A 13,110-nucleotide genomic window follows, 5' to 3' on the forward strand; every position below is an offset into this window, starting at 1 on the left:
GGGGCCTGAACTCTGGGCCTGGGCGCTGTCCCTCAGCTCTTCAGCTCAAGGCTAGCACTCTACCACTTGAGCCACAGTGCCACTTCCGGCTTTTTTGCTTATGTGGTGCCGAGGAATCGAACCCAGGGTCTCAGGCATGCAAGGCAAGCGCTCTACCACTGAGCCACCTTCCCAGCCCTTTCTGAGCATGCACTCAAGGCTAGTGCTGTACAACTTTAAGCTACAGCTCCACTTTGGGTTTTCTGGTTGTTGATTAGAGAAAAGTATCTTATGGACTTTCCTGTCCTGGCTGGCTTCGAACCACAATCTCAGATTTCAGCCTCCTGAGTAGCTAGGATTACAGGATTACAGGCATGAACTACCAGCGCCCAGCTTTGATCCATTTTGAATTGATCTTCGGAGGGGCGCGGCAGTTAGGGTAGATCTAGCATCAGTCTTGCATGTAGATACTTGTTTTCCCAGCACCACTTGTTAAAGAGGCTGTCTTCTTCAAGCTGTCTTTGTCAGGTGTCAGTTGGCTGTAGATGTGTGGGTTTATTTCTGGGTCCTCTATTCCATTGTTCTACATTAACATCATGTTTGTTAAAGAAAATTCCTATTGAGAAAGATCTGTGAGCTCAGATCTCTGTAGATGTAGCTCAAGTGCTTAAAAAGCCCTTTCAAACCTTGTCTTCTTTAAAACCTTCAGCTGGGCACCAGTAGTGTAAGCCTGTAATCCTAACGACTCAGGAGGCTGAGACCTGAGGATTGCGGTTTGAAGCCAGCATCGGGCAAGAAAGGCCATGAGACTCTTATCTCCAATAAATCACCAGAAAACCAGAAATGACGCTTTGGCTCAAAAGCAGTAGAGCACTAAGCTTGTGCAAAAGGTCTCAGGCACTGAGTTCATACCCCACGACTGACAAAACAAAAACCCAAAATAAAAACCCTTGCTGTGTGTGTCGAAGAACTGGCTCTGCAGGTGCCTCATGCAGTCCAGTGAGCAGGTTCCCCAGTCGGCACACAGCTGAGTGGAGAAGTTGCTTGTCTTTCTTGTGTTTCTCCTCCTGTGCAGTGGTCTTAAGACATGTTGGAACAAATCACTAGCTAGTCTCCACACACAAGCAATTTTGAGGACGTCGGGGGGGGGGGTTCTGTAAGAACTCTTCCTCTAGGATGGAGGGGAACCTCCAAACTGTGGGTCTGTTGAGCAAACCAAATTCATCCATTTCAGATTTTGTACTACAGTTTCACAGGGGAATGGGCTGCGTTCATTCTCCCGTGTCTGCCGGAAGGCCAGTATCACTGTCTGTCAATCCTGTCAATGGTCACGTTCACTTTGCAAACAACCAGTGAGGACCAGGTGTGCAGGGGGTGCCTGGGGACCCTGGTGAATGATCCCTTGTTCCTTCAAGCAGTTTTCCCTTTCAGGAAGAAGACGTGGGCAGGTGAATGGGCCGCCCTGTGAGTGGGCTGCTGCATGTAGCACATTATAAGAAAGCAGGTAGCTCACTCAGAGATGGTGGGAGGCTTCCTGATTGACAGGACGTTGGGGAGAGGTGGTTGTGTTTTACATCAGACTGATTAAGTTGCTGCGAGTTCCTGGTGTTTGATCGGGAACGCAGAACATCTCAAGAGCTTGCCCTCAGATTATTATGTAATACTCCCCTTTCTTAAATCTACATACACGAGAAAGAACTGGAGTTGAACAGATGGATTTCAGTTCTAAAGTCAAAGTATGATCAATGTCACCCCCTCCATCATTTCCCCCCCTCTCCCCTCCAGTGTCCTGGTTCCATTTTCACATATGGACGTTGAATGTTATGATTGTATTCACCATTCGTCCACTTTACTACTCCCCTCCTTTGACCCCTATCAAGTGAGTTGGAGAACTAGAACTTTTGGGGGAAAAAAGGATCATTCTTGAGTTTACTAAACGTCCTAAACCAGTTTAATATTTGCTTTTCACACAGCAAATTCAGAAACTTGCCAACTGAAAATTGTACAGGCTGAAAGATAATGGAGATACTTTTAATGTGGTTCCTTTGATTGTATCAAAGAACTAGCGTAGCTGTGGAACTCACTGAATACTACGTGGAAAATGAACTTTACAACTTGTGGGTGGGAGGAAAAATACTGAGAAAGGGGAAGGGGTGAAACTATGCAAAAAGAAATGTACTCATTGCCTGATTTATGTAACCCCTCTGTATAGCGCCTTTAAAATAATAAGATGTAGGGGGTGGGAATGTCGCTTAGTGGTAGAGTGCTTGCCTTGCATGCATGAAGCCCTGGGGTCAGTACCACAGAAGCAGAAAAGGCTGGAAGTGGCGTTGTGGCTCAAGTGGTAGAGCGCTAGCCTTGAGCAAAAGCAGCTCAGGGACAGTGCCCAGGCCCTGAGTTCAAGCCCCAGGACTGGCAAAAAAGAAACAAAAATAGATCACATTTATTTAAACAAACGAGTTTAAAGTAGAAACTAACTTTGAGAAGGTAGAGAGATCCTCAGAGATATTTGTGCAGTACAGATACATAGGCTCACACTGGCTTTTTTTGGCTTTGGCATAATCTCTCTCACAGGCTGGCTAAAACTAAATGAACAACTAAAATACATTCAACTTTAACCTGTATTACCTTAGGGCCAAAAGATGTATTGTGCAATACAGTGTAGACTGCAGTGCTTGGATTTACATTGAAAAGAATGTTGTCGCTTCTGTTCATTGGTGATGCTTGAGAGCCTGGTAAGGGACCGTTAGATTCGTGGGTTGTGTCAAGCCTGGCACAGCCTGCCCAGAGCAGACACGGAAGGAGGGAGCGGAGGATGGAAGCCTGAGGGTCTGCAGGAGCCTGCCTGGAGCCCCAGCTTTAGTCCTGTCTGAGAGTTAGTGTGTCTTCAGTGGCCTCACTGAGCAAGGCGCTTCGAAGTTCACCCTGGTGTGCACTGTTTCCTGGGCTTTGCTGCGGATCCTTTTCTACAGTGTGTGCGTGCAGTTGTCCATGGTAAGAACAAGTAAATGTCTGAGGGTTTGCTTCGAAGTTGGCATGTTCAATTAGAAAACAAAGTTAAACTGTAAACACTGGTGGCTCACACCTGTAATCCTAGCTACTCAAGAGGCTGAGATCTGAGGATCGTTGTTCGAAGCCAGCCTGGGCAGGAAAGTCCATGAGACTCTTAATCTCTAGTTACCACCAGAAAAACTGGAAGTAGAGCTGTGGCTCAACATGGTACCATGCTAGTCTTGAGCAAAAGCAACTCAGGGTCAGTGCCCAAGCCTTAAGTTCAAGCTCCCACTGGGCAAAACAATTAGAAGCATGTATCTAGGGTTCTTTGTTTACTCTCATAGGATAGGAGTCTTTAGATTGCCTTACTCTACCGCTTTATATAAACAACTGGAGCAAATCCTTCTGTGGATACCAACAGAAACTATACCAGAAATAATACATGCTAGTTTACCATAGGACCCCAAGGAAAATAGTGGTACAGTTGGACCAGTGAAGTCGAAATAGGGAAATGGACCCTGAACTACTAAGGCTTGAGCAAGTGTCATTAACAAACATGAGGGGAGAGAAGTTCAAGAGGCTTACTGCCCCCCCCCCCGCACCATGCAATGCACCATTTACACTGTAATTGCCATTTTGAGATTGAATTGCCCATGAGATTGAATTACAACCAACGTCCTAAATAAATCAGCTTTCAGAATAGAAAGATTTATCTTGAAGAAAACTCGTCTAATAGAATGCTTTTCTCACCAAGCTAGCTGAAATTTGGAAACATACTCCTTAAAGGTCACAGATGCTCCCTGCTTCCCAACCTCCTCCAAAAAATAGAAGTTCATCCAAGTATCAAAACAGGGATGATTTTTTCCCCCTTTCTTTGGTGTATAAGCCATTGAACCCAGGGTTTTGCACATCTAAAGCACTATCAGAGCTATACCTGCATTTCAAAACTGTGTACATGCACGTGCACGTGCGTGCGCGCGCACGCACATGCGCACACACACACACACACACACACACACACTTGTGCACTAAAGCTTGAGGTCAGAGCCTGAAGCTTTGTTTGGATTTTTCCCCCCCACTGATAGTTGGTGTTTGACCCTTTCAGCCACGCCTCCACTTCTGGCTTTTGGGTAGTTAACTAGAGGTAAGAGTCTGGCAGACATTTTTGCCTGGGCTGGCTTTCAACCACGATCCTCTGATCACAGACTCCTGAGTAGTTAGGATTACAGGTGTGAGCCACTGATACCCAACTAAAATCACTCTCAGTGCAATGTTATCTCCACCCTAGTACTTCATGCCATCATTCCAGTCATATCACACAGTATATAATCATATCACAGTGTATATGACCCAGTGAATATGGTGGACAGCTATTTCCAATAACTTCAAATATGGAATCTCCAAAATTCGCTTCTTACGAGCCAGGCACCAGTGCCTGTAATCCCAGCTACTCAGAAGATTAAAATCTGAAGAGTGCTGTTCAAAGCCAGCTGAGGCAGGAAAGTCTGTAAGACTCTATGTTCATTAAAACCAGCCAAAAAGCCAGGAATGGAGCTGTGGCTCAAGTGGGAGAGAGAGCTCTACCCTTGCACACAAAAGCTCAAAGACAGGTCCTGAGTTCAAGCCCCAGGAGCAGCACACACGTGCTTTTTGCTTTGTTCAATTTTTCTGCGTCTGCCTTGTGTCTACACACGGATCCCCCTCCTTTTGTTGGAATGTATTGTTTCTGCCCTGTAGCCTCAGCCATCAGAAAATGAGACTTCGGAGTCAAAACGACTTGACAGTATTAGAGCGCTCCATGTAGCAAGAGAACAGTGCTAGTTCTGAGCATGAGACACCAGTGACCCCTTGAAGCTTTTACACTTCTGTTTCTTTCCATCCTGGCAGATGCCTTTTCATTGGATCACGTAGGGGGCGTGGCTTGGAGGAGCTACCTGACCGTTCACTTGGCAGCAGCCCTCCCCTCCTTTGTCATAGAATGGGAGAAAAGCTAAAGGCCCGATTCCCACTTGTTTTTTTTTTTTTTTTTTGCCTAACGTTCACCTCATATCTAGCCTGCAATTGGTTACATGTTTAGATCCATTCTCCATGACAAGCATCTTTTTTCTCCCTTTATTGGTTCTCAGGGAGCATTGCTTTTTAGAAGATACTGCATTTCCTTAAAAGGAGATGCGCAGATTACTCTATTGGACTTCATTTCCCACCAGAAGTGCTATAAACCCCCATGAGTTTTGCTACCCTGTCATGCAATCTGATTCCTGGAGGATCTTTTGGATCACATATCATGTCTGTGGCTTCTTCATAGACACCCATGGCTGGTTAAGGCAGCCCCAATGGAGGGCTGAGAAGACATGGTCAGTGCAGGCCCTGTGGCTGCCTGGATCCACAGCTCTTTATCTTTTAATCCCAGGCCTCCATCCGTTCAGATGAGAGATGGGGAATTTGGAAGAGACCTGCCTGAGTTGAAAGGAATAAAGGAAGTGTGTGTGTGTGTGTGTGTGTGTGTGTGTGTGTGTTGGCATGAAGTGAGGCCTGGGCACTGTCCTGTAGCATTATTTGCTCAAGGCTAGAGCTCTACCACTTACACCTCGCCTCTACTTCTGGCCTTTGGGTGCTTAACTGGATATAAGAGTCTCATGGGCTTTCCTGCCTGGGCTGGCTTCAAACTGTGTTCCTCAGATCTCAGCCTTCTAGTTAGTTAGGTGTGAATCACTGGCACCTGGCACGGGCTTCTAGAGCTTCCTTATTCATACCTTTAAGAACATAGCTCCGGAGTCTCAGGCATTTGAGTCTGACCTGCCTGGAGTCAGCCCCGCTCAGCCTCACAGATGCCACTCAGCTTAGTGGGTGTAGCTGTAGGTAGAAACCCACAATTTCCCTGGATTCCTTCATTCCTACTCACAGGCCTTTCTCTGAGTCGCCCGGACATCATCCGTCTTAAGTCACTTTAGATACTGGGGGAGGGGAAGATGCTCATGCTGTGGCCCTTCTGTGGTCCAACCTGAGTCCATGGGCAGGGCTGAGGCCCCTCCCTCCCCTCCCTCCTCCTGCCTCTGGGAATATGCCTCTGCACTATGCGGCTAGGCACTTACCAGTCCAGATGGTTAGATCAAGGATTTACCTGCAGAAGCAAAATGCACCCTCCTGCACCTCCACATGTTTCCATGATTCCTTTTCTCAAATACCAAGTGCCAAGGGGGTGAAGCTGGCTTTTGTAGTTTAGAGTTGAGGCTTCACAATTTACAGGCATTTGGTTCCCTTCCTCACCCTGTCTTCAGACAGAGCATGGGTGTGGTGCCTTGGGGGTTAGAATCACCAGGACAAAGGTACTATTGTCTAGTGATGGACAGACAGGAAAGGCAGAAAAGAGTAAAGCCAGGCGCTGGTCACTCATGCCTGTAATCCTAGCTACCCAGGAGGCTGAGATGAGAGGATTGCAGTTTAAAGACAGCCCGGGTAGGAAAATCTGTGAGACTTTTGCTTCCAATTAATCACCAAAAAGCTGTAAGTAGAGCTGTGGCTCAAAGTGGTAAAGTGCTAGCCCTTGGACAAAAGAGCTCAGGAGCAGCACCCAGACCCTGAGTTCAAGCCCCTTGACCAACAGCAACCAAAAAGTGATTTAACTTCAGTTTAGTGGCAAGAGGGCTGGGTGATTCAGCTCACTTGGCCTTTGCTTTGGTGCATCTCTGTGCTTGGCCCAGAGTGTCACCAGATCAATCCCTCCCTCCCTCCCTCCCTCCCCACCTAAAAGTCAAGGAGGCTCTGGTCCAGGTATGGCCACTGGGCCACACCGGGGGTTGCCTTGAGCTGATGGCTTTATGAATACACGGCCCAGTCTCCTCCACTCGCAGGACACGGCCTCACTGGCTCTGTCCTGCCTCTTCCCGCTCTGGAAGGCCGCACTTCCCCTCCTCGCATACACAGCCGCGTGTAACTTAGATCACGCCCTCAGATAACAGACGTGGGTCAGTTTTGCCCCAGACTGAGGACATGACCTGCACCTTACTGCTGTCAGACACTTCTTGAGGTTAGACTGTTTTGTTTCTATACCTCTCACCAAACTCTTAATCATCTCCCCTCACACTTAACTAAAACCACCTGGAGGTCCCTGCGCCCTGCTAGCCGGGGAACCGCTGGAGGAGGACAGGCAAAGGTCTCTGATGACAGCCCACTGAGATTCCTCTCCAAGCCTGAGCAAGGACATCTAGGAGGAGACAACTGCATTTGTGTCACTAGGACCAGCTTTGTTGTCTCGGATGTGACCTTGAAAAGCTGCAGTGATCATTGAGCACAGGCGGTACTGAGGGCCAGCTTGACTGCTCTCTGCCACTACTGTGTGGTCTCTCCAGCCAGAAGGCTGGGCTGGAGGACTGCATGATGAACTGGTCTGGCACCTTTTGCTCTTACTAGTTTGGTTTTGTTAAACAACTTCTGTACATACAGAAAAGGGATTTCCACATTGGGCGTCAAGGCCTGAAAAGCCGAATGACGCAGGGCGGGGCCACACCTGAATCTTTGAAATGTGGCCACCTGAGGTCTTCGCAAATTATTGCTCATTAACACTCCTGAGGCCATTTGGTGAAGAGTTTGGTCCAGAAGAGCATCTAGGGCTCCCAGTGGGGTGAGGTTTGGGGAGGGGGGGGGTCTTGTGCTGCTCAGTCTACTGCCCAAATGGCAGAGCGCTGACTTCTGGGAGGGGTCCCAGCCTTCACATCTGTAAGACACTGCCCGGCCTTTGAAGCCAGCGGCGGCTGGAGGCGTAATTGCGTCTTTGATTGCACAGCCTCACGTGGGTGTGGCTTTGCCGGGGCCTGGACCAGCCTGAGCCCGCAGCCCCCCAGTGCAGGCTTAGATGTGGGAAGTCTCCCGACTCCAGAGCCTCATGCCTGTGGTTTCTTGAAAAGAAATCTTGATTTGACCCGTTTTTGTATCTGCAAAGCCATGCTTGCAGGCCCCGCTGCTCCCATTTGAAGGTAAGAATTGGTCTGCCTGGCTTTGACCTCTGGGTTCAGGCAAAGCGGCTGAGGACAATTGGGCCTTGTAGAGCAGGAAGGAAGGGAACCCCACCACTTTAAAGGCACAGTTCATGGCTCTGAAAGCACCCTGGAGGAAATCGGTCCCTTTCTGCAGGCCGCAGCACAGCTCTCTTAGGCCAGCTCGTCAAGTGGATTTGCAAAGTGATGGGTACAGCGCGATGGTGGCAAATGGCACAAAATCATGGGTGTAGAAAGAAGGGAGCGATCTCCTCAGCAGCTGTGAAGATCTCTCCAGTCAAATCACACCTGTGCTTGGAGCCCAGCCCTTGCTGGGCAGCCATATTTATTTGTCTTGATCACCGTGGGGTGGTTTTTCATTTGGGGGGGGGTGCTTTTTTTGAGGGGGAGACTTGAACTCAGGGCCTTAGCTTCTTGCTGAAGGTTAGCATTCTACCACTTAAGCCACAGGTCTACTTTTAGCATTTTGGTGGTTAGTTGAAAATAGTCTCTTGGACTTTGCTGCCCATACTGGCTTTAAATCAAGATCCTCAGATTTCAGCCTTCTGAGTAGGTGGGAGCGGAGCCATTGGCATCTAGTGAACTCACTGCAGTCAGTTCAAGAAGGAAGAAAAAGTTCTGGTAGGAAAGACAAGGACTCCACTATGGAGCAAGGCACTGCAGATGGGCAGTGTCCAAGGCCTGCTTCCAAAAGAGGGCCATGTGAGCTCTATCTCGGGACGTAAGGTTATCAGTTGGGGACACACCTACAGAGGGACAGGCAATCTCTCGGTAGCACATATTCCCAGCTGCCTTTGGCCGGCCACCCAGCAGCTTGCTCAGACCCGGTAGTCCTTGTTAGGAAACTGCACATTGTCAGGTCAGTCTGAGAGGAAAACCTGGCCAGGAAGCGCAAGCTAGACCAAAGCCTTTGGAAGTCCTGCCTGCAAGAAGTACAATGTAAATAAGAATCTGCGGGGTGCCCTACAGCCCAGCCCAGTCTCTGCTTGACTCCTGTTCCTGTCTGCTTGGAAACCTAGGTCCTTCCTACCTCTTTGATCTGCTGTGTTAAGGATTTGTATCCTTGTTAAAAACAAAACAAAACCAACCTCTCATGGCGCTACAGTGTGCTTTCCTGTTAAACAGGGAAAGGTTAGTTTTGCAGAATAAGACCCGAAATACCATTGAATTCTCAGGTGAGAACATTCTGTGGCTGATACGCTCCCATTTTATGTTTTTCCTCCCAGTAGCTGAAGGCTACCCAGGTATATGAAGTTTCTTCACAGTTGAGGGCAGTCATTTTGAGGGACAGAGCTGCAGGCGCACTGTTCACCCTGCACTTTGTAAGATCCCTCAGTGTGGGGCAGGTGCCTGCATTGTATCACATACATTACTCTGCCATGCAAATGCTTTAGAGATGACTTCCTTCCTTTAAAAAAAAATCAGTTTCATTTTTCATCTAACTTCTATTCACTTCAAAAGCATTCAGCGTTCCCACTATTATTCAGAGTATTTGTATGTGCCAGTCCAATGGCTTCAACTGAGGGCCTGGGAGGTTTTTTTGTGCTCAAGGCCGGTGCTCTACCACTTTGAACCACAGCTCTACTTCTGGCTTTTTGCTGGTTAATTGGAGGTGAGAGTCTCCATGGACTTTCCAGTCCAGGCTGGCTTTGTACCCTGATCTTCTGATCCAAACTCATGAGTCGCTAGGATTACAGGTATGAGCCACCAGAATTCAGCCAGAATTAACCTTTTAAAGGAGGACTTTGTTTAATTCTGAGGAGACCATGATCATAAGGGGGAGACTGAGGGTTAACTTGAAGCCTACCAGGTCCCAAGGAAAGAGAAGTGCTTGGACTATTATCTGGATTGAAAGGATCTGAACTTCCAAGTGCTGTTTGCTTTCCATCTCTCCTTGTTAGGAAGTTACATTTTACTTTGAATTACTTTTTTAAAGCTCAGACCAGGAAAGCTTTTCAATATATGAAGTTCTTTATGAAAATCATTTTTCCAAGTCATTTGGGAGTGTTCATTCCAAGGTTTGCCCTAGAGATTTTAATTGTTATGAAGATGAGGAATATAAGATCTGAAAATAGAAGTGTACATTCCTGGGACTATAAGACCAGAACATGCACTTGGTACGCTGGGCTTGTCTCTACCTGGGCTCCGTGGTGCACTGGATCATGAAAGGCTTTTAGTCCTTTAGAGGCGTGCAAGAGCTCCCCCCAGTGGCCAAAACAAGCATAACACTTTAGAATAACCTTTCCCTGTGTCAAATTCAAGTTTGGCCATTTCCTCCTGAGTTTTATTTTTATTGTTTCCATTTGTTACCAAGACCCGACTTCCTTTATACCTGTTTGCTCAGAACTGTACTGCAGGGAGCCAGAGCCAAAAAGCATTGTCTTTGTTCCATGATGTATGCTGAGGAATTTGGGCTGCCAAGGGGTGATTCTTTTTAGAACCATCACCAGAGCAACGAGTAGGTGGTGACATGCACAGACACTGTTTTAAAGGCCCGTGGCACATTTCTTATTAACTGCGTTTCATTTGTTCCTTCTTGAGGTGGAAAACGAAGCTCATTCCCCACGTGCAAAGCCAAGGCAGCGACCCCAGGACCTCTTCTGGAGATGGAAGCTTGTTGAAAATCCAGACTGTCTCCACGGCTTGTCCAGCTGACCCTGAAGGAGCACTGACTGACACCAACTGACAACTGAGGTTGCTGTTAGAGACGCTTTTCCATAAAGACAATCACTGCCGATGCCCCCTTCTATCTACTGCAAGAGCCAAGTTCCAAAAACATAAGGTTTTTTTAAAAAAAAAAATTAAAAAGCACATGAGAATGCTAGCAGGCACCGTCAGCTGAACGGCTTTTTCATTCCTTCTCTTTGAATGCACTTCCCAGAGCACCTTGCGTGCATACTTGTCACCCCCTCCAGCAAGGACAGTGACTTGGCCAACTCTACCTGCCACATGGAACTGAATCCAGCAACCCACAGCAGCATCAGCGTCCCCGCGCAGGACTTACCAGAGCTCCCAAGCTCTTCCTTCGGCTTTCTTTCTCGCAAAGCTTTTATTTAATAGTGCAAGATCGATCTCATGTTTGCTTTTTTTTTTTTAACTTGAATTTTTTTAATTTACTTTTTTTTTTTTAGTTTTATTTTTTCTTGTTGTATATGTTGCTAGCTCTGAGTTTTTCAATAAAATACAAAGGCCGGAGTTTGGAATAAAAACAAAATGAAAATTGAGACTTCCCCCTTTTTTTTTTTTGAGATCTCGTCTCTGTACCTAGTGGCCTGTGTTCTTGTAAGAGCTGTGTCTTTGATGGAGCTAAATAAACATCATAGCCAGATCCATTCTGTCGGCAGATTGATTACTTTTTTTTTTCTCCTGATTTTTAACATTTTTTTTTCCTCCAAGGATAAACCGTAACAAATATTCGCAGCAAAGCAGTTAACATTTTCATGTTTTCCTTTTCACTCCCTTCTTGTAAAAAAGCCCAGCACTTGAATTGTTATTACTTTTAAATGTTCTGTATTTGTATCTGTTTTTATTAGCCGATTAGTGGGATTTTATGCCAGTTGTTTAAGATGAGCATTGATGTAACCCATTATTTTTAAACAGCAAGGCACAGCCTTTGCTCTGAACTGTCATCTCCTGTTTGTCATTCCAGTTTCAGTTAACGTGCTGAGCATTTTTTAAAAAGCAGCTTTGTAATAAAACATTTTTTAAAAGTGTCAATTTATTAAGAATACAGTTCCTGAGAAGATAGAATTGGTCATGAACGGAAGCCACTGGCCAGAGCTTGGCAATGTGTAAGGATACCCTTCCGCATGTCTCCTCAGCCTTTGGGGTGCACTGTACCCCACCACCTGTCAGAAAGCGTACCTCCCATGCTCTCTGGGCCTGCGTTCTTGCCAGGTATAAAAAGAGCAAGGTCAAGCCAGGTGCTGTGGTTCATGTCACTGTATTCTCCATGAGTAACTAGGAGACCTGATGATCCCAGTTCAAAGCCAACCTAAGAAGCCAAATCCAAGAGACTCATATCCAATTAATCAGCTAAAACCAAAAGTAGAGCTTTGGCTCAAGTGGTAGAGTACCAGCTTTGAGCAAAAAAGCCAAGATAGTGCATGAAGCCCTAAGTTTGAGCCCTAGTACCGTGTAAGAAAATAGGGTCCATGGTGCTGGGAAGGTGGCTCAGTGGTAGAGCGCTTGCCTTGCATGCATGAGGCCCTGGGTTCGATTCCTCAGCACCACATAAGAAAAAAAAAGCCGGAAGTGGTGCTGTGGCTCAAGTGGTAGAGCGCTAGCCTTGAGCTGAAGAGCTGAGGGACAGCGCCCAGGCCCAGAGTTCAGGCCCCACGACTGGACCAAAAAAAAGAGGATCCAAATATCAGGGTTCTCTTGCTCCCTGAGCCCCACAAATTACACCATGACATCTCCATCTCCTGCTCTCCAGCTACCTTTCCTCTTCACAGCTTGCTGGGGCTCATCCTGGACTCCCCCAGTCATGAGGTCCAGCAGCAAAGGCAGCTGGTCACCCAGACCCATTTCCCACAGTCAGCATTTTTCCCAATCTTGGGCTTATATTCCTCATTTTTACCATAAGCTTTTGTACTTCTTGCATATATCTGATTTAGCAGAAACTCTATACTTTAAAAATGTCTTTATTTCATAGCCTTCCATAATGGTTTGCCCACCCCTTGGGCTAGTTTGAGATCACTGATATCACTGGCATAGCTTAAATCCTTCTCTGAAATTCTAGTTATTTTTTCCCTTTTTAACCTTAACAGTACAGCTGGGAAACAGCTGGCTACCATACTTATAATAACCATCCCCATGCCGTACTTAAAGATTGCCATTAAATCACCCCTCAGATTTCTCCAGGCTAAGTAATCCCAATTCTTTCAACCTTTCATCATCAGCCCTTTAATCATTTTCATTACTGTCCTCTGGAACCTCTCCAATTCCTCTTCATTTAGTCCTAAACTTGAACCAGGAAAAAAAAAAAAAGACTGCATTCAAGGGGACCTACTTGTTATAAAAAGTTTCATATTCAGACCTAGTTAGAACTTCATTCAAAAGTTGTGTCTTAATGTACATGAACCGGGTAGTGAAAGAATCTGAAGCTGCTACCATGGTCTTCTAGAAAGAATTAGAAAAGTCA

At 46.6% G+C, this 13,110-nt stretch overlaps 1 protein-coding gene across 1 annotated transcript in view; it reads left to right on the forward strand.

Moving 5' to 3' along the window:
- The window catches only part of Lef1 (lymphoid enhancer-binding factor 1), a 105,832-nt gene extending 94,152 nt beyond the window's left edge, over positions 1-11,680 (forward strand). Inside the window, exon 10 of the mRNA XM_013023740.1 lies at positions 10,509-11,680. Within this exon, the coding sequence (XP_012879194.1) occupies positions 10,509-10,588 (80 nt within the window). The 3' untranslated portion in view covers positions 10,589-11,680. The remainder of the gene's footprint in view (positions 1-10,508) is intronic.
- Positions 11,681-13,110: the final 1,430 nt, after the last annotated feature.

The sequence above is a fragment of the Dipodomys ordii genome, unplaced genomic scaffold (genome assembly GCF_000151885.1).
Source record: "Dipodomys ordii isolate 6190 unplaced genomic scaffold, Dord_2.0 Scaffold70, whole genome shotgun sequence".
In the NCBI taxonomy this organism is placed as follows: domain Eukaryota; kingdom Metazoa; phylum Chordata; class Mammalia; order Rodentia; family Heteromyidae; genus Dipodomys; species Dipodomys ordii.